We start from the raw sequence: 22,026 nt of genomic DNA, 5'->3' as shown, positions 1-22,026 counted from the left end.
ACTTCAATCAAATTCGTTCCATTATTTAAACCAGTATTTGTTAATTGACTTAAACCTTTTAGCTTACCTCGCTTCCAACAATGACCTTTTGGAATTGTGCTGTACTTTGTAGCTGAGTACACATAGCTCCACATATCTCATACTGTGCATTTCAGTATAGTTTGTGTCATGATATTTAAATTAATAGGTTGACATGTTAGAAAATACTTTTCATGTCTGTGGAGTAGGGAGCGTGACCTAGATTAGCTTAGTGTGGACAGGAAGCAGGAGACAATGAGAGCCAGCCTAGCTTGGCCTAAAGTTTCCCTAACTTCTAAAATGTGGTGTCAGGTGAAGTTAAAAGCTGATACTATCTCTCGGTGAACAGAAGAAATATTCACTTTTTTTATGATTCCCAAAATGTCAATCGGGTCCTTTAATGCGATTGTCTTAAACTCAACATCCCTTACATTTTTTACATTAGTGGTCATTGTTAATTTTTATTCTGGAGAAAGTAATGTCAGATTTACTTTTAGTGTTGGTTTGCTAAAGACTATAGTGAGAGTCTGATTTTGGTACTTTGCTTATATGTCCAGACAATGTAGACGAGCAAATGTGAAGGTAGTGTTGATGTATTTCTGGCTTCAGAGAGCAGACAAATTTGTGCATATGAAAATGCCACAGTTATTACGACACTGTGTTTCTGAAAGCACAGTTGATTACATAATTCACTTTTTACCTTATGCTCAACACCAGCTGTAGGTTGTTTAAGGGTCAAGATGAGATACATGTGTTGGTTCCTCCAGGCAGGTTCAGAACCTGCAGAGGTTTAGATGGAAACAGAAGCAGGCCTGTCTTTCTCCACCTGAGCAGATCAGATGTCAGTCCCTGTTGCTTAAGTGAAGCCGCTGCCTTGTGGCTCATCCATCAACCTCCCCTGCTCCGCATGGACCCACTGCCTTTCATAAGGAAACATCAACACTGCTGTGAAATGTGGCCTCTCTTTGCGAGTCTTGATTTGCAGTGTGCGACTTTGGAAGATCCAGTTGAGGAGAAAATGAGGCCCAGTGCTAGCACGCAAGAGGTATATGCAGTATGCTTAAAGCCCCTGAAACGGTCTTATTTTAATACTGCTGCCTCTTTGTGACCTACAACAGCAAATGAGACAATCATGGAGAAAAATTGGCTTTTTCTATAAACTGTTCTCAATGTCTGTCACTGGGACGGAATAAGTCAGAGCAAGGATTTACGACAGCCAGGCTGGAGAAGAAACAGAAGCAGGGGAAGCGAGCTGGGCTATGCACTAGGCTAAAGGCTAACCCGTACAGACCAGCTCTTTAATCCTCGCCAACTCCACGTTCCTTACGAACAAGATGGATGAGATCAGATTGAGAATTACCTCATCGCTATGCATCCTGCAAACAGTTGTGTGTTATGGTGTGGTTTGATATTCCAGCCAACTTTAAGCCCCTATACCTTGAGTGACTTGGTATTGTCTCAGGTGGGATGTTCCATTTGTCCACAAGAGCATGTATTCCTTGTACCTGTATAATTATTATATACTCAATGGTTATGTTAAATCAGCTCTAATATTAATAGATAGTTGTCTTTACTGACAAATGGATTCATATTTTATGTCTTTATTTTTACATGAATATGTTGAGTATTTTCATCTTCGAATCTGTCCTTTTTATCATAAGGGTTAGGGCTAACAAAGCATGACATTTACTCAAACAACTGACCTAACGAATGAGACGAAGGGGAGACATATAAGCTAGTTGATCACACCATTTGGAAATGACAGGAAGAAACAAAACAACCAAAACTTCATACAAACCCCACTCCCCCCATGCAGATGCAGCACTTGGTATTGGAAAATAACAAGTGATACTGATGTGAGAGTACGTCAATATATTAACTTGAATTGAATCCATGTGTGGTGAGGCCAAGTAAATGTATGCAGATGGGGAAGACCGGGATCGAACCGCCAACCTTCTGGTTCAAGGACGCAGTTGTGTGGCTATAGATATGGCCATCACAGGTTGGTATATCCACACTGCATTGGCACTCGTGTCACTGTGAATGAGGACTCCATAAGAACACACTTCTAACTTTTTTGTGATACGACCAGTTTGTGACTGAGCAGCATTCCTAAATATAGATTCTGACGCATGTGTGAGTCATGTTTAAACATTCAGAGCAGACATAAGGTCCTCATATTGAACACCAGACAAACCAAAGTGGAAGAAAGACATCAGTGTAAAAGCATCAGCAACAGCTGTTAGTTTCTGTATTGGGTTTTCCATGTTTTTGAGAAAAAGGCCTGTAGTCATGTTGCATTAAGATCAGGGAACTTCAGTTCATCTGTGAGGCAGCTTAAATGTTGGATTTTACTGTAGCACCAGTCACTACTTTGGTCATATTACTTTGTCTCATCTTACTATTGACCTTGCAGGAAATAATTCCTACAATCTCTGAAATGGTGTTGGCTCTACATCAAACTTGAGAATAATGGTGTATCTCATCCTTGCTTCCTTTCGTCTCATTTCTCCCTCATGTCCCTCACTTATAGGATGCGAGGAGGGAGGAGTCAGTCAGAAATGTTTGCATCTCAGTAATTAGAGATCTCGGTGACACCCCATTGTGGAGAGCTTCATACAGGAGACTGGGCTGCAGGAAAACTTCAAGTCTTTCAGCTATCAAAACACAATGTAATGATCACAGTGCAGCCATGACATCACCTCATTTCCTGACACACGCACAGAGGTTGGTTGAACACGTGCAAACAGTTAGTTGAAGTGTCTTAGTTTAAAGTACCACTCAACATGACAATATCATGATACTCAAACATCTTGGACCAATGAACAGAAAGAAATGATATCCCATACAAAATGAAGACGAAACAACACGTTGTCATCCACATTATACAGGAGCAATCAAATCCTAATTACACTGCAGTAACAAATTAGTTGCAATGAAACTCTGTTGATGAGGATTAAATTATAAGGGGGAACCAAGCAGCATTATTTAATTTAGTAAACTGTTGAAAATCAGTTGAAAAATTAACCAAATGAAATGACATGTGAGTCTATTTGGTGATTGATGTAATCGTGGTTGAAAGGGGGAATGGACAGATGCTGAAGATCTGAATGAGATGAGTGGACTGAGCTCAACCAGGGCCCTAGATTAGAGTGTGGACCATCGGGACCTGAAGGGTGGGCCAGGTTCAGACAAAAAGTTGGTCAGTCAAGTTGGCTGGGATATCTAATTGATTTTGAACACTGCACGGGTCAGACACAAAAACAATGTCTGTCAGGTTTGGGTCGGACTCCAACAGAAAAACTGTGGCCTGCGCAGCTCTCTACATGGATATGGAGACTGGAGGTGAATGGGAGCAGGAGTGAGTAGAGAGGGTGGTAGAGGTTTTGCTGTGAGGCCTCGACAACCTTAGAAAAACCTTCCACTGGGAATCAGACAAGCTGCCTCTGCGTCCTCTCTATTATCTGTTTTAAAGACTTGTTTTTATAGAATTGCCTTTACCGAGATTTTGTTGAACTAACAATAAGCTTTATAATTACTAAATGACAAGGTAGAAAGTTACTTTTAGAGTTTTAGGTTACCTAATTGTTAACCTGAACTATCCTGACACCCTGATAACACAAACAATGTTATCTCAACATTGGTTAAGATGCTGCCCGTTTACTCACCTAGTTGCCACCACGCCCCACAGAGGCTTAAAGGGATAGTTCAACTAAAAATTCAAATTCACCACAATGCCAACGGAGGGGTGGGTGAAGTACTAGAGTCCACAAAACACTTTTGGAGTTTCAGGGGTAAACAGCGTTGCAGCCAAATCCAATACAATTGAAGTAACTGGTGACTCCTTCTTAAAATGTAAAAGATTACGCTGCTTTGAGGTGAATTTGAATTGAAATTTCAAACAATAATTTCCCAAATTGGGATCAATAAAGTACATCTATCTATCTATGACACCACAGGAGCAGTGTGGAGGCATTTTCTGTTTGTTTTCTGTTGTTTTTTTACGTTTGAAGAAGGAGTCACCAGTTACTTCAATAGCATTGGATTTGGCTTCAACACTGTTGAACCCCTGAGACTCCTAAAGTGTTGTGTGGACTCAAACACTTAACCCACCCCTCCGTCAGCATAGTGGTGAGTAGATAAGGAGGGAATTTTCATTTTTCAGCGAACTATCTTTTTAAGTCCTCCAGGAGCTGCCACAGGTTTAATCCAACCCGGCCCGTTGTTCCGTGTCTTCTCCCAATTTCTCCCATTTTATGCCTCTTGTCCACTGTCCAATCAATAAAATAAAGTCGAAAAATGCCAATAGAATATCTTTAAAAAAAATATGGGGGCCATCAGTACTGTTGCACTTTAAGTTACTTTCACATTGGTTTTCTCTTTTCATAGCCGGAGTCAACATAAGGGTTCAGTCTCGGGTTCAGACTGGAAGTAATTTATGGTGGAGAGCAAACATTTTTGGGAACTTAATAGTGTATTTAGTATATTTCTGGCCTTAGAGTGCAGACAAACAGGTTTTGTGCTTATGAAAATGTCAGTTATGTGTTTCTGAAAGCACAGTTGATTACATAATTCACTGTTGACCTTATGATCAACACCAGCTGGAGTTTTTCTTTTCCTCTCTTTTAAATTTGCGGCTACGTTTCTGGCTGTAGCAGACTGCATGAATCTACTGTGAGTGCATTAGAGTGTCATTGTATTTAAGTATTTAGGCTTGGGTTCCTGAAACACGTGAAGTTGATCATTTTCTGACAAGCAAATGCAGCTAACCAGGGGTGAGTCTGAGGATTATCTGAAACAGGAGGGCCAAGATGAGACTCACAGTTTCCTCCAGGCAGGTTCAGAACCCACAGAGGTTTAGATGGAAACAGAAGCAGGCCTGTCTTTCTCCACCTGAGCAGATCAGATGTCAGTCCCCTTCAGTGAAGCTGCTGCCTTGTGGCTCATCCATCAACCTCCCCTGCTCAGCATGGACCCACTGCCTCGCATAAGGAAACATTGCATGTCTCTGCATGTCTTTATTTGCAGTGTGTGAGTTTGGGAAATCCAGTTGAGAAGAAAATGAGGCCTGATCCCAGCACACAGGAGGTATATGCAGTATGCTTAAAATAATAATAATTCAGACCTGATGTTTTATGAGTAGACTGGCTCGTTTTTTAACTTACATAACTTTCATCTGTATCCTGTGAACATTATTAAAACAGCTATAGTGTGTTTTTCTGCCCCAGAATCCTGCGACCTGTTGTATTCAATCATCTCTGATGTAACAGTCTCACCAGTAACTAAAGGTGTCACCAAATTAACCAGCACTGAAATCTTTTAGTGTGCCACTTTACATGGACATACACTGTACGATATGAGACAGAGTTTGGGCCCAATTGCTGATTTGAATTTCAGCTTTGTCGTCCATCGTTTGTCAAGCAGTGTACAGGGGGGAGCAAGTATCAATAAAGACATTTCTGCCATGCTCTGCCATCTGGCCGAGTTGTTCCCAGGCCAGATGGGATGTGTATTTCCTGCAGCAGGTTCTGGGTTTGCCTTGGGCTAGTATATTACTCCAAATAGTTTTTATATTGTTTTCCGCCTTACATTATAAGTGCTACTTATTACTTTTCTAATGTTTCGTCTTGGCGGCCTTCTTGCAGCTGTTACGTTGCAAATTTCCCCACTGTGGGGCTAATAAAGGAATATCTTATCTTTTCTTAACTTATTTTATGTCAACACCTTTTTTCTTGCTGCACCAAAAATTACAGTCAACGTGAAACCAGGACATATGTGATACGTCATGTGTCATATATGGTCTGGTTTCCTCCTCCTCTTCCCATGACCGACCAGAGTCACTGCCTCTTTAAATGACACAATCAGTCAGGACAGCACCTTTTTTCCATTGTGTGCATTGTGAAAGCAAATTCATTTTTAATTCTTCTTTGACAATAGCTAGACCAATCTAGAAGGGCAACGTACAGTGTGAGCTTAAACTTGAGCTTTCAGATTTACAGTAAGTCAAACAAGCTCAGGTGTACGTGAACAGACGTGCAAGTCCAGTTTGTTTAAGAACATAAAAACCAACCCTGACCTTAGAAATAGCTCAACAATAGTTTGCTAGCTTTTTCCAGATTTCCCATGTCTTTCAATCGCACCTCATTTTTTCTATCAGCAGCAGGATTCTTTTTTATTGTTTCACAGAGAGTATATTTCACAGGGTGGAAACTTTTTTTCAAATCCAAATCATTCCAAATCAAGCAAACACCCCACGAGGTATTCCCAATTTATTATCCCCAGTTTGCACACTCGTGGTTGTTTTGGACCAAAACAGGACTTCTTTTTTTGCCCCTTTGCCTAAACTAGCTGCTGTCTGCATATCGTTGGCTCTGGTTTAATCAGCAGACAACCAGATGTGCTAAGGCTGTTTTTTTGTTTAAGGCTGGAGGGGTTTCGTTAGGAATATGGTGTGGACCTCATGGGGAAGGATGATATAGTCTGAGGGGCTCATATTATTATGTTACATTGTTATATAAGCCGTCTGAGGCCAGCTGTTTAACATGGTCCACTCTACAGTATTCGCCCAGCTGGGTGCCTTAAAGGTTTGGAGTGCTTGGTGGGTCATTAATCATTTGAGTGTATAGTCATTGGTTATTCAAGTGGAGAGCTGATGTGCTTGGCATTGAAATCCACTGCTATTGCTGATTTCTCTCTTGAAGCCAAAGTGAGCACCAGACAGTCAAAGCCATGAGATATCCGAGCTCCATTCACTTTGGGCTAAGAAGATCCATATGTCAGAGAGGCAGGGGCCTGACTTTTCCAGTTTGGCCTCTTTGTTTTCCCTTGGCCCAGCAGTGGAGAGGAGCCTCTTGCAGCGTTTAAAGGGGAACAAGCATCCCTCCCATCCTCCACACCCCTTGTTAACAGTCAGTGGCCCCATTTGCACAGTGCCCATTAATATTTATGAGAGGAGAGCTACTCGCTGGGGCCCAAGGGTGACAAACAGTATGACCTTTCAGAGGGCCAGTGTTTTCTGTGTGCTGTCAGGAAGCCCGGTCGGATAAGGGAAGAGTGAAACCCCGCCCATCTTCCTCTGAACCAAAATGAAAGCCGGCTGGAGTTTGGTCTGGGCAGATGTCGGTATGATACCGTTAGTTTTTAGATGTAACTCTGGCGTCGGCTGCAGAAGCTGTGTGGGAGCGTGTGAGCATATATCATCCCCGATATTTAAAAAAAAGAAGGAAGAAAAAAACCAGTGCCATTTCAAGACATGACATTTCTATTTTGAAAATCTTTCCCAAAATTGTGTCCTGCTTTCACACAGTGTCTCTTTTTGTTTAGAGTCTACACCCTCCGTGGTCGGAGACTCTCTCTTCAAAAGTACAGTTCATTACTTTCAGTCTGGGAGTGACTCAACAGAACTTGCTGTTCAGCCCGTCTGTGCTCCAGCCCTTGTTTGTCATGAAAACACAGACCCAGACTTCTTTTCACTGCCTGTGATGTTGACTGTAAATTACAGGTTAGTCACTAATTTGTTCAAATAAAGCGGTGAGAGCATCGGATTTATCCAAGAACGTTTCTGTTCTGCTTGTTTTGGAAAAATAAATTCAGCTACTGACGAATTTACACAGCATGCGTCAGTGAAGGAAAATTATGGCCTTCTTGACTTTGATCGATTCATCACCGAGACGGTCTTTATAGGGAGCTTTTCTTTTAATGTGTCTTCTTTTTTTTGTCCAGTCGATCTCAAAATAGAGTATAGTAAATAAAAATGTCAATTTGGTTTCTATTTTTACAGTTTTTGCAGGGAGACCTTTCTTTCTCTTAAAGTGAGAGTCTTCAGTTAAGCTAACCTGCATGTTTCAGTCTGTAGCAAAGTCCCACATACATGTGGAGAAAATGCAAAGTGCATACACAAAGGCCCTGACTGGCTCCAACCTACAACCTTCTAGCTCTATGCCAACTGTTATCATATAAAACCAAATTTTTTTATCACATCCATGGCTTGTATTTATTCTGTTATAACTATTTTTGTTTTGGATTTGAATGCCATTCACATGCACAAGTGATTTACTGGAGACTATGCATGTTCTTGCCAGGGGGAAATTGACAGGACAGACAAGCTGGTGCATGCAACACGTTCAGAGAATGTGTGGGCATACACACATGTCAATCCAGAGGAGCATTTGGAAGAGGAAGCGTATTTGCATTAGTCTATAGCTCCATGATTTATAAAGCAGACATCAATATTTCTCAGTTTCTCAATTCAGTTTCTTCGTCATGTTTTGTTGTTTCTGCTCCCTGTGTTGACAGTGAGTTTTGTATTATAAATAATTATTATTGTTTTAATTAGGATTGAGAAGAAAAGCATCTACAACCAAAATCTAAAGGATAACCGCATATGCGTTGAATGTGATACATTATTATCATCAATGAAATCTTTTAGATGTCAGTTGGTCCACCAGAAGAAATTTAGAACCATACGACAGCAAAATACATACTTCATGTAAATCTTTTTTTAAAAAGAAGCCCAGTTGATGATAGTCACACTCTCTATCCATATCACTGCAACATCCAAGGCAGTCCAGATGAAGGCCAGATTCAAATAAGGGCCCAAACAATTTATCGATTAGCCAATAAAATCAGCCAATACGAGCATTTCACAATCATATTATTCACAGCGTTTACATTTGCCAATATGTGCTATATGAAAGCTTTTATTTTACAGAATAAACAGTTGAGAAAAGATGTGTATTTATGTTTACATCTTACATAAAACAAATTTTAACTATAAAATGTCAATTCTCAGTTACATTTCTTTGTCATAAGGGTTTAATAACAGCATCTTAGGAATCATTGCCAAATTTTTCACATATATATTTTAATATATATATATTGGCCGATAGATTGGTGATTGACGGGTTTTTCTCCCCCTAAATATCAGTAATGGTCGGGCTCTATTCCAGACATTGCTGCTCTGCTGTTGTATCCAAGGTCAAGGATAAACTCTCAACCTCAGACTCTTACTACTTAACATTTACTCCTGAATGAGTCATATTTTATCTCTCAATCAGTCCATGTGAGTAAAGAGGGAACGCATGCATTTCCGGAATTAAATACATTTTTCTTGCTTGTGGATTTTGATACTTTTCATGTAAATGTCATGAATTTTCACCTTTGACTGATGGAAGTTTCCCCAATAAACACGTACCTAACTAATTTAGTGGCTCAGAGAAATGCCTCAAAAGCCAAAGGTGAATACATAGTTTGTATTGCCTGCTGTATGGCACAGGCAAGCCCTTTGCATTTTAGGACAACAAATAAACATCACCATAGTGAAGCAGCTCTGAATATCCACAGATCCTCCAAATAGAAGTCTGTGATTTCCTGGGACCCTCTTGCTAACGACATGATGATGGATGGAACAGCGCCACCCAGTCCAGTAAAACAAGCTTTATGAGACTAAACTTGCACCACTTCCTTCATTCTTCACTTGTAAAGACTGAAATTAGTATCAATCTGATTCTATCATGCTTGAATAAAAACAATTTTACTTGCTTTTGTTATATCTCAATCTTGGATTTTTGCACATATGGTACTTTTATGGAACTTGGCAACAATAGAAACTGGGAAAACATAGTAACTTTGATATAAAATGTCTTTTGATTTGTTGATTTCCTCCCTCATTAATTTTCACCCCTTTTCCTATGATAAATAATCATTTATCCTCCTCCTTCAGGCTTGCTCTTTAAAGTTCACTGCATTCATATGTGTTTGAAAAGATTCAGCCGCCCGTGTTGCATCTGAGAAAATTTGTTTTTCTTTCACAATCTCCCCAGGCGGCCAATATGCCCAGACAGGGAGCTGAGAGTTGACAATGGTGAACGGCTTGCTACACTGGAGACCACTCGCAGCTCCAAAACCCATCCTGACCCTTCCCATCATGCCCCAGGTGGTATCTCTCACCACCAAGGATGACGCTCCCATAATCTAATCAGACACGCAAACCTAACCCATCTCCAAACAAAGTGCACACTGGAGTTGTTAGACACAGATTACTCTTTGCAGCAGACTGACACAGAATGGTGGGATGAAATGATAACAGGACCTTTTCAGCTCCAGTGTTGGTGGTGGGAGTCAAACCCACAGTGGCCCACCCACGTAGACTGGAGAAGCCTGGGGTGAGGAGGCCAAGCTGTTGAGAGCTGGTGTGAACTGTGGAACAGTATGAACCACATTGCTTACCACAGTGTCATATTTATCTGTGGTATTTGTCCAGGAAAAACAAGTGGCTATCTTGCCTTAAGTCTATCGTGACTTTGAATACACTTCAGCTACTATTAAAGAAACTGTGTTGGAACAGAAAAAAGAAATTGGCAAAAACCCTACATTACCTTTTAAAGTAAATTTTGACCATCTGACTTTGTCCATGATTAATTAATTAATATTTAATCTAAATACAAAACCAAAAGTCTACAGCCATGCGAGCCACTCTTTAGCTGCTTTCAGACATGCACTGAATTCCAGACATTTGGACGTATATTATATATTTTGGGCTGCACGTGAGAATGCAAATGTCTGAGTCAATTGCACTGGATGTTTTGCAGAACTTTTCCTGCCACCCGCTAGTACAATATCCGGAAAATGTCAATGTGAAAGATCAAAAATAATACAAATATCCAAATGAAAAGGAGGTGCCATACACATAAAAGACTGAGACTGAGCTTTTGCTGCAAATAAAAAGCATAATTTCAGCAGAATTTATTTGTCATGTCCTGCCTCCTGCATGCTCTATCCAGACGCCTGTCCTCACCCATTTTGATCATTTTCCTGTTGTTGTGAATGCGTCTGACCCGGACAATCTCCTGCTGCGTTCTTCATATGTGAAAGGCAAAGACTGGAAAATTGGGCATGACAGTTTCCAGAGTTCATGTCTGAAAACAGCTTTAGAGTCTGTGAGGCACAGTAGCAACAGAGCTAAATACTACCTTCAGCTTCCTACTACGATCACACAATGACAATGTTAAAGTTGTGGTGTATAAAATGATGTAAAATATAATATTTAAAGCTAAGCACAAGTACAAAAGTACAGCTGAGTTACTCTGTCATATTAGTATTGGATAAACGGAAGGTTGGGCCTTATTTTGGCACTTGATGACAAATAGGGAGTCTCAGTAGAAAATTCTAATCCAGTCCAGTCAAAAATTTACCATACTGGTGGTTGTAGGTGAAAAATTTGCAGAATTTGAGTTTGGACATGTGGTGCAATCAAACGTAGTTTTTGTAAAATCGCTGCAGCAACAATCGCTTTGGACCAAACATTATTAAACATATTAAAGAAACCATAATATTACATTCTGTTAAATTCTGTGTGACATTTGTCCTTCATAACAGCTCTGGAATGTTGCTCTGGGTTGAAGCTACCACTGGGGACTAAGGTAATACCCAATATTTAAACCCAATAGCTGTTGAGACACTTCACAAAAAAAAAAAGGTTGCTAGTGTCAGAGGATAACAAAATTCAACAGGAGCGATCCAAATATACAAGACATCCATCCAGTAGTTGTTGAGTCAATCTGGACCAAAGATGTGATGCAAAAGAGCAACACACCAGCATTTCTGGTTGAAAATTAAAATTAGCAAATCAATCTTCACAACAGTGCCAGATGCACCTCACAGCTCTCTTGTTAACTCTTGGGGTCTGGCCACCAGGCGCAGGAATCACTGGTTTGTTAAAGATAAGACAAGCTCCATCTCAGCTGCAGGAACTCTCCGGAGGTGTCCTAGGCTTCTTTAAATGTTTCTGTAGCAGTTAAGAGACAAGTCTGACCGCTAACCCTGGGAGGGAAATTCCCCTTGTCACATAAATATCTCGCCCCTTAATCACTCTGACTGACACTTTGCTTCCAAATTAATTCTTTAGAAAGAATTCAGTGAGTGCTCCAGTGTTCCAGCATTTGCTTTATGTTCACATGCTTTCCCTCACCATCAGAGGAAACAGCAAGCTGGTGTGTGTCCCAGCTACATGCTGCACTAAATCTCAAGGAATCGTCCCCCATGCAAAAGTAATTAGGATGAAATGTCTTGTGGGAGGAATGCTGCTCTAGGAGAGGATGAAATACTGAGCTGTTTGGATCATCCAGGAAGTGAAGTGCTGGAACAATTGCTGAAAAGCCAGCAGACCCATTTCACCACCTGGTCCTCAGCTGCCACCTCGTAGCTCCACTCGTCCAAGACAAGCAACAGCAATCTCCCCTTTCTGAAATGAGGCCAAGGAAACCCCTCGTTGGATGCACAAGTGGACGGAAATGGCTAATGTATAGGGCTCAGACTATTTGGGGGGTGGGGGTGGGGGGGGATGCACAGAGCTTAAACAAGTAAGTGTTTGTGTGAGGCCAGTCAGTGTTTGGCTGATGGAACACAGACAACACACTGTGGAGCTTTTGTGTGATTGAGGAAGATAGTGAAAGGTAGATAATGAAGAAGAGGTCTACAGAGACATAGAAACGCAGACAGTGAGATGGGGAGATGGAGAATGCATTCATGACGCACATCCCCAGAATAATTTAAAGTCAACTGGAGCATATGTCCTCCCCCTCCTTTGCAGAAAATAGAAAAAAAGACAACATCTTTATATTTTTTCATTTTTTTTAATGATTTAAAAACAAATACCTTGACCATTGATATATAAATTTACAGTAACCTGGATGAAAAAAGTTTCAAAAACAGTTCTTACATCGTAACTTCTATAAAGACATTTGTCAATTTCAGGCACTTGGAACCACATACAGTCTCTGTTTGTCATGCTACACAAGAAAAGTATTTCTTTGGTCCTTAACCTCTCTCATTCAGGTGAGCTGAAACCACAGACAGAACGAAAAACAGCTTTCTGGTTTCGTACCAAGTATTTACATTTTATTAAAGAAACAATACACGAACGTCCATCAGACCAGAAACAGAACTAGCAAAGTTCCTCTGTCACATATCAACCCTTCATTTGTCCATGCGTGTCCACACTGGTTATAAAATGCCAACAGAATAAGACTATAATTATAATGGCTCGAATGTGAATTCTTTACAGCAGTATTAATCAATATAACTTAGTGGAATGGTTTTGATATAAGATTTGGCAAAAAAAAAGAAACATTAATTCCTTTTTGTCCACACTGGGCCTTATAGCAAAAAGCCTGTTGCTACAGAGTTACCAAGCACAATAAGTGCTCAGCTTACATCAATGTAAAGTTAAAATGGAAATCTCTCCAGACACCATAAGTCACTTTTCAGCTGCAAGGCAGCCACGTTTGATAAGAGTTACTGAATGTGGCCATGGGGGACTGAACTTGTGCTATATAGTAATTGCTGAAGTTGACGTCTCTGACATAGGGAGCTGGCTGGTAGTAGCAGGTGATGTTGGACAGAGCAGGGATAGCATTCTGTTCTGCCATTACACGCAGTGCCAGGGCGGAAATAAGGGCCAGCGTCTGTCTGCGCTCATGGCCCATCAGACACACAGTGCTCTCGTCCACCACTAGTCTCAGCGTCACCAGGTACGCATAGCGCTTGTTCTCCATGCCCGTAAAGTGGTTCTGCAGATAGCCCTCAAGTTTCCTCTGCTGCTCACATATGTCAGGGAAGTCAATGAAGAAGCGCGAGCACATGTAGCGCTGCATCTGTTTCATCTGCGTCTCAGAGGACGGCCGAAAGCCGCGCACCAGCAAGTGACAGTACTTGAGCAGCCCACCGCCTCTGATCTCTTCTGGGCTGCGGGTGGCGATAGTCTGGGAGCAAAGGTGACCCAGAGCCTCCTCAAAGTCTCCATACATGCTCTCCCCCTGCACTGTGGGGTGGAAGGTCTCAGACATGGCCGTCTCTGAGCAGCGGTCAAAGAGCAGCAATGAGTCCAGAGTGATCTGGAAGGAATCAACACTGAACTCAAACTGTCGTCTCAGGGAGTCTACAAACTTTAGCTCCACGTTCTTGCCGGTGTTGTTGGACAGTGAGATGAGGCTCCAACGGTCTGTGTCATTGCAAACTTTCACCAGTTTCTGCACATACGCCTCCTTCAGGGTGAGGGCTGTCATTCGGTCCCTGCTCACCCCTTCAGGCAAGAAGTCCACCAGGCAGTCTAGCACCACATCTTTCACCACCCGGAAGGTTTTGTCATCAGTTAGATTTAGGCCAAAGATCAGGTCCAGGTCTTTGTAGCCAAGACCATTGTCCGGGTGCAGCACATGGCTGGCTGCCGAGCCATTCAGCTTCACGTCACGGACCTCCACGCCCCGCTCCTCCAGTCGAGCCCTGACCACCTGAAAGATACAGAGACAGAGAGGAAAATTGAGTGATCTGTATCCACAAAAAAATGATAACAATCAGCAGAGTCTGACTCAGAAAACACAAGTTTGTACATGCAAAAAAGGAGCTGCTCTGCCCTATACAATAAAGAACCCGACATGCTGTCATGTAAAAATAAGGCAATTTTTTAAGTTTATTATAAAGTAAAAACCTTGATAGAATCATAAATCTTTTAAATATATATTTAATTGCAGGTTAATTGAGAATCGAAATGCAGGAAAGGCCAGTGGCAGATTCCTGAGGTATCTTTCATTATATTGTTGGAGGACACATATATAGCTTTAGCACAACAGGGAGAAGCTGTGGAGGGCAACATGTCAGCACCTGTCTGCTCCAGATTCACAGAGCAGTGAACTTTTCAACATATGGCCTATATTGAAAGAATGCGAGCCCATTGGTGTTGGACAAACACTCTTTGGAAAGCAAGAGGTTTTATCTGATTATTGGAACACACACACCAAGCATGCACTGCTGCGATGCCTGGGAAAACTGCTGAGCTACAGACAGCTGAGACGTTGCTTCACTCGAATGACACAGGGCGGAGAAAACAACTAAACAAGAAATCCAAAACGCAGCTGTCCATTAGAAAACTCTCACAGCTTTCAGTCTATGTAGGCAACCCTCTATCCAGCCAGCCATGTTATCCTGCATATTAAACTTTTATAACTGTAATCTTAATCCAATAAATCTCTCGTCGATAAAGCTTCACTGTGTGACAGCTTCAAAGGATGGACATGTGCTAATCTGTAGTTTTTCTTGCATATTTTCTTATGAGTTTCAGAACCTAGGTACTTTATATGTTGTAATTATTTTTCCTCCCTTTGATCACACCTGCTGTCGTCTCTTCAGGGTCATCACTTTTGCCACAAACTGTTTCAGCTCTGAGAGATTTCTTCCTATTTCAGGCCCTGGTGTTAAAGGAATGAGCCATATTTGCTTTGTTTCCAGTTTCCAATTGTTGCATCTGTGTCAAGTATGGAGCTGGACTTTAGCCTTTAGCCTGCGGCCTAGCTAAACACAGGGGAAACAATGTAACTAGCTCTTTTCAAAATATAATGATACATCAATAAATAAAACTATCGCTCACATTTATAAATGCTGTGTCTGGTTGTTTAAACTGCACAAAGAGATATTTGGATTTAGGGTTAGTTATGTGATACCTGTGAGTAATGCTGATATCTAGCAAACTGAATGTTAGCTAGAAATGCTACACATTAATAGTACCGGGTTAATAAACACATTTTCGTTAAAAAAAAGTTACAGAAAACAACTCGCCCTTACACACACTTAATTTTTGCTTTTATTTTGAGCTCCATGCTAGCTGCTTCCCTTAGCCTTCACTGTTAATACTATGCCTGACTAATACATATGGTTCTGTATACAGACATCTCAGGAGAAAATGTCACAGCCTTCCTTCAAAAAACTAATTTTACTTTAATACATATATTTATCTGCCAGTTTTCTGCCACCTAAACCCTGAGAGAGAATAGAAGACTTGAGAATATTAACAGCAAGCTATCCATATTGAACTGTGTAACAAAACTTAGTAAAGAAACCATATAACTACAAACTCCAATGGGCTAGAGTGAAAATACACAGTGCATTTGACGCATTGCAGAAAGGTTGAGTTGGTATTTTTTTCACTATCCAGCAAAGGGAAACCCGCAGCAGTATTGGCTCTGATCTCACACTTAAACAGTTGGTCCGAGTTAACAGCACGCCATAATCTGCCCGTCTGGGGGTCCTGAGAAAAAGCGTGTGGCGAAGCACAGCTCTAACAGCCCCACCATCCTTCAGCACTCATAAAGTAGGTTTGTACGTCTCCTACATGACAGACTGGCACCTGGTGAGTTGAGCGAGGGAGACACTTCCGCTGACGTCCGAGCAGAAAAACCTTGTAAAAAGAGCCGCAAACACACCAGACTGTCTGGTGTTGACAACGCCTTGGCGACACATAACAGTCTCTCCACTCTCCTGCCCCAGTCGCAATAGTTTCCTTGAGTACTTCATTTAAGCGGTGGCCAAAATGCGCTTTTATAATGGCCGCTTTAAATGACCGAGCCATTTACCAGCCCATAGTACCCTCGATGCTAATAAGAGCTCTGGGCATCACCCCTGTGCCAAGGAAATGGCGACAGCAAATGAGAAGTTACAAGCCCCTGACCTTCGCATCCACTCCAAAACTAACCCAGCCAGTCAGTTGTACAGTAGCTTGGCAGGCAGCGGGGGATGATGATGATTGCTTTTCCCCCTTCTTGAATTTCCTATGCAAGGGTGGTCATTTCACCCGAATGCTTAGACCAGAGTGAGTCACGAGCTGAAACGTGAAGCTGTTTCTCCTCTATGTGATGCACTGTGTGTTTTCAGTGAAGGATTTGTTCGTGTGCTTCAAGGGTTCACAGACCTTTTAATGTCCAGGATTGGATCCAAAGGACCCATTTGAGGATGCTGTAGAAGATTCACTGAGCTAGCCAAGAAAGATAAAACGGCTGAGAGTGAAAGCTATGGTAAGAGTAGTTATCCTTATATAGCCTGAAGCTGTGTCGGTGATTTACTAGTAAAATAAAGCTATTTCCAATCTTGCCATCTACCCCCTGCAACCAGCGCAAAATGGCTCACACAACATCATCTTTATGTTAGTAATGTGTTGAACTCCATGTTGCAAATCCATCCTCCTTCGTCGTTAAGTATAGCATTTTCAAAGGAAGATACCAAGTAATTGATTGGTTTTTGTTGTGATATTTAAAGAACAAATATAGACGTGAACTCTCACTGAGCAGCATTATCCATTTTGGCATTAAAAGACAGTATTAAACAAAGGCACTCCAATTGAACTAAATCCAAATTAAGTGGTACCATCAGTGCTGTCCCCTGAGTTTTGATCCCTGAGAAGCACGATGACGCGCAAGAATCTGAACTGACAGCCAATGATTGGATGCAAACTGCCAAAGAAAAATCATTACCAAACAATCTAAACTGACTTCTTCCTAGGTTACCCTCTCTGGGGACCACTGGAAGCATGTGGTGTCTTCATGTTGTTCAATCTCACAACAATAGTCTAGTGAGGAGTTAGTTTACAGTCTGGCAAGGGCCACAGTGGAGTCAGGCGACTGGTTTTCATTTACCACAGTGATACGTTGCCTGACCCACAAGCCCAGTGTTATTACAGGCACTAATCCACTACTCGCTTTCTGCTCCAAGTCACGACAACTCACTACCATGCAGGAAGGTGAAGTATTAATTCCGGTTAAAAAAGAAAAAAAAAACATGAAAGCACAACGGTGGGAGCAGGTAGAGTACAAAACACGAAAAAGAAAGATACCATGGGGTCCAAAATCTAAAATGGATTTCCCATTCAAGAACAGTGGTCTCAGACGATTAGACCCCATTGTATGTACTGTAGACACAACAATTGAGTTAAAATATGATTGTTTGCAGAGCTGGAATAAGAAACAACCCTCTTAGTGGCCAACAAAAACACACTGGCCCCCATACCTCCGCCCCAACACACAAACGACGTAAGACATGACACACTCATGAGTATCTGTGATTATCATCATGTCGTATAATGCTACCAAGTGCATAAACTACATAGGGCCTATGTAGGTATGAGCTGCTGGGGGGAAAATGTATGGCTCCCAATTATACCGACTATGGGTTGACTGCCAGCATTAAATAAAGTACAGAGTACAGAAGTGTCAGTAACAGTAAAAGTTTTCCTTCGCTGCTCCAATGGCTCACTCACAACCAGACCACGAACAGATGTTATTTAAATGTGGCCCCCAGACAAACCCACCACTGAGAGGGGCTCCTCTGACTCTCTGGGAGCGTGATCGTCTTACCCAATAGGTGATGACAGGACGGGCTGCGAAATCATCTCCATCTGTCTCAGGTAGACAGCTCTGTCTGGTGCCAAGGCTAAAAATACATGAACTATCAGGAGCAGACTGTTCTTCTTTGGGTGCATGTTTTAGCCCATTTACCATGAATCATAAATACCTCACATTACTGTCAACCATTTTCCAAAACATATCATAGTGGTTTTCATCTCTCAATGTGTTTTTCCTTCCTTCCTTCCCGGCAGCCACTGGTTTTCATTTGTGTCCATATGGTATGAAAATCAGAAACCTGAAACCTGCTCGACATATTCCATGACAGAGAACATGGCATCTAATTTTATTTTTCACAAATGAATTTTCAGACCTATACATACATGCGCATTTTGCTAATGAAATTGACAACAGCGTTGTTTTGGAAAGACGTGTAAGTGTAAAGTTAGTATATGTTATATGTAATAAATGTGCTATGACAGCACATAGGCAGTGCTTAGCATAGGCACTAGACAGAGCTGTAGCTGAGATAGGGGTTATTTGAATTACTAATGGCTAGCGTTATCTTAAACTGACAAAATGGGATGCTATATAACCTGAAATTTGGTTGCTAAGGAAATTCTATCCCCCTCAAAAAGTTCTGAAACTCCTCCAATTGTTTCTTTTTTGTTTACACAAGGAATTAGCACGCTTTTTTTCCTGCTGATTTGCACATCGTCAGCAAATAACTTCATTCAAAAAATACTCTGAATGACTAAAATGTGTATCTTTGTACTCTGGGTCATGCTACATCCAACATGCTAACACACAAGCTATCAGGCAGGACAGATACTGGGGACAGACCCTGTGGCCTCTCATCAGCAGTGGGCTGGTTTTCCAAGAGCTGGCCTTTAAAAGCTCCTTAAAAAGTACTCTGGAAAGAAATAAAAAAGTTAGGGTGTCCCTGTTGTCTACCGGATTGTGTTGTGAAGGAAAGACGTTAGTGGGGATGCTCAGTGCAGATGGTTGGGCCCCCATGATTATAGAGGAACTTGAAATGTTACGTATGTGTGGGTGAGGGTCTTTCTTCCCCGCAGGAGCACCACGGGAAATATGAATCACTCAAGTGAACCACAGATTACAGGCAAATACATTCAAATATAATAACGTCAAGGGAAATTGCATCCCAGACCTTTTCCCCCTTAATGTTTCATTCCTAGTTAATACAGCTCAGTTATTATCTCTCCCTCATTTTTCACGGGAGCTGTGAAAAAAAAATGACTTAGAGCAAGAAGCATTAGTGAGCTAGTGGAAAACTGAAGTCACACTGTTAGATCATCCCCCACTCTTATGTCTGTGTTGAGATTAAGAGTGATCAAATGTCTTTCTTTAAGTGTGATCAACTCTGCCACAAAACCACCGAACAAATACAAGCAGCTGCAATCTATGGGATTCAGCGTAAGAACAGTGAAACAAGCAAAGGTCATTTTTACATCATCGCTACAGCAACAAGTGAATTAACTTTTTTTTAAAGAAATCTGACATCCAGTGAAGAGTCTGTGACCCAATGCAGAGACATTATTTTTGGGACAGAACTTCAAATGTTATGGGAACTTTCAACAAGTTAGTGTCTGGTCCAACAAAAGGTAACATGACAGATAATGAATCCATGTTAGCTGATTTGTAACATGATTATTGGATATCTGAAAGACATAGGAGGGGGGTTGATGGGTTTCTTCAACCAAATCTCCTTATTGCAAAGACCTTCGAAACTTTCCTTTTTCTTCAAAAAAAACGAAAGAAAGAAAAGTACATTATTTGTAAATGTAGATTGTGATCCACGTTTTTATTCCCCTTCTCCATCACTAGTGTCATGCAGCCTCATGTCGAGCTAAACTCCGAGGAGCTGTGTGGATGGAGGGTCTCACCTGGACGATGTGCCGGGGCTGCACGGACAGCGTGGGGAAGTTTCCGCGGCCGTGGATCGGGACGCTCTCCCCCAGGATGGCGTCGAGACGCCGCACCTGATCCCAGGACAGCACGCTGACCCGCCGAACCTGCTCCGAGGCATCAACGGAGGACATGACGGCCGCACTGAACGGGACGTCCGGAGAATGTGATCGGGCTGTTCGGGCAACAATCCTCGTCTCTTCTCTCCCAGGTGATGTTGGTGAGTGGTGACCGTGGGTGAGGTGCGTAAAAGCGGATCGACGTTTCAGACGGCTCCAAAATGCGATGAAGTGATGGGAAAGTGTGATCGAGTGTCGCGCATGTCCACAACTGAAAGCCTGAGTCCTCCTCTCTGTCTTTGCCCGTGTGTCCCTCTGCGTGTCTCCACTGTCTCTGCTCAGGTTAGAGCCGCATCTGCGCTTTTTACCGAGCCGGGATTAACACGAGCCTCCCTATTGGCTGGACAGAGATTTATGAGGCTTCAGCATACAGAGGACTACAATCAGCCTACACACACACACACACACACTCACACACACACTCACACTCACACTCGCACACACACGCACACACACTTCCCATGCGTCAGACGCCAGGTTCAAGGACTGTAGGAAATATGATAATTACTAGTTAAGCGCAATTAAATTCTCTTGAACTCAGCACGCAAAGTTTTTAAGCAAGTAAGTATAAGTAAAGCGTGTCAAGTAAAACTACAAATAAAGAGACAAAAAGTTGAAGTAATCACTTCAACGTAAAAGTACCACACAAACTTTTCTATTTAACAAAAAGTAAGTAGGTACTTGCTTTAAAATATACTTGAAGTATTAAAAGTCAAAATACTACTATATAGCAATATACTAAGCAGTAAGCAGTATATTGTGTGTAAAACAAGAATAATACAGACTATTACATATTACTAAAGAATGATGGAGATGATGCTGCTGAAAACAATTTGCATTGTCATATTAATTCATGGTTGAGTTGAGAACATTGCAGATATGAGCTCGACACAGAAAATAATCAGCTAAAGTGACAGTACAGATAAATAATGTGAAGATGTAACACACACTTTTTTTCAAATGGCCAAAATGAGATGTTCTCTACACAAATAGAGCCTGTGTACTTGAATTTAACACGTGTTTGCTGATATAACTTGAAACTGGATTTGTATATTTGCATCATATAGAGGATGACACATAGCACCTTTGGTCCTAAACTGCAAATCACAAACATATCAAATCACCATGAAGAAAAACACAAAACACATCAAATTACAATACAACCAAACAAAAAGCACAACAGCAAAACAAAAAACACAACAACATATCACAATGTACAATGGCAAATAAGAAAACGCATTGGCAGACCTTGCCAAAATGTGTTTTATAATTTGTTGCTGTGTTTTTTGAATGGTTGTTGTGTTTTGTGATTTTTCCGTTGCGTGTTCCCATTTGTTGTTTCGATTTGCACTCCGGAACCACCACACTTTCACAATAAAAGGACGCCTTCGCAATACCAGAATAGATCAGTTGGACGAGCAGAGGCTAATTGGCTTAATAAAAATTGCCTAATGTTCAGGAACCATTTGTGGTAAGAACTGAGCTTTTGATCCACCCATGAAAATGGGTGAGGAAATCATTAAATGGTAAACATCACTCCCACTCATTTCAAAGAAGATTCCTGTTTGGCCGGATTACGGAACTTTCTTAGAACACAATGTCTTGATTAGCTTCGGGAGGCATTTTCATCACAAAAATGAGCAAACAATGAATGAAAGCTTCAAACTATACATAGGCTACTTCCTGGTTCAGATTCATCACTGCTCATCAGCAACTCCACCACTGCCACTGGGCTCCAGCTGATCAACAACGCCTAATGCAGATGGAAGTTAAAGGTTGCCAGGTCATAGTAGAGT

General features: G+C 41.5%; 1 protein-coding gene across 1 annotated transcript; it reads right to left on the bottom strand.

Annotated features, from left to right (window-relative positions):
- Positions 1–12,647: 12,647 nt before the first annotated feature.
- On the bottom strand, positions 12,648–20,585 carry tent5bb (terminal nucleotidyltransferase 5Bb). Its single transcript, XM_034600418.1, has 2 exons — positions 20,090–20,585; positions 12,648–14,306 (listed from the first exon to the last, which is right to left on the bottom strand). Exons 1-2 carry the CDS (start codon positions 20,243–20,245, stop codon positions 13,281–13,283), a joined length of 1,182 nt encoding a protein of 393 aa, XP_034456309.1. The 5' UTR covers positions 20,246–20,585; the 3' UTR covers positions 12,648–13,280.
- Between the last annotated feature and the right edge of the window lie 1,441 nt (positions 20,586–22,026).

The sequence above is a fragment of the Hippoglossus hippoglossus genome, chromosome 11, assembly GCF_009819705.1.
Source record: "Hippoglossus hippoglossus isolate fHipHip1 chromosome 11, fHipHip1.pri, whole genome shotgun sequence".
Classification (NCBI taxonomy): domain Eukaryota; kingdom Metazoa; phylum Chordata; class Actinopteri; order Pleuronectiformes; family Pleuronectidae; genus Hippoglossus; species Hippoglossus hippoglossus.
Note: the sequence above shows the minus strand (reverse complement) of the source record. Positions and strands in the feature narration are given on the sequence as shown.

Bases quoted from the DNA above. Each gene is read 5' to 3' on its own strand.
- tent5bb (XM_034600418.1), bottom strand. From the start codon at position 20,245: ATGTCCTCCGTTGATGCCTCGGAGCAGGTTCGGCGGGTCAGCGTGCTG. The intron at 14,307-20,089 runs GTGAGACCCTCC...TGTATCTTTCAG, and splicing joins AGCCCCGGCACATCGTCCAG to GTGGTCAGGGCTCGACTGGA.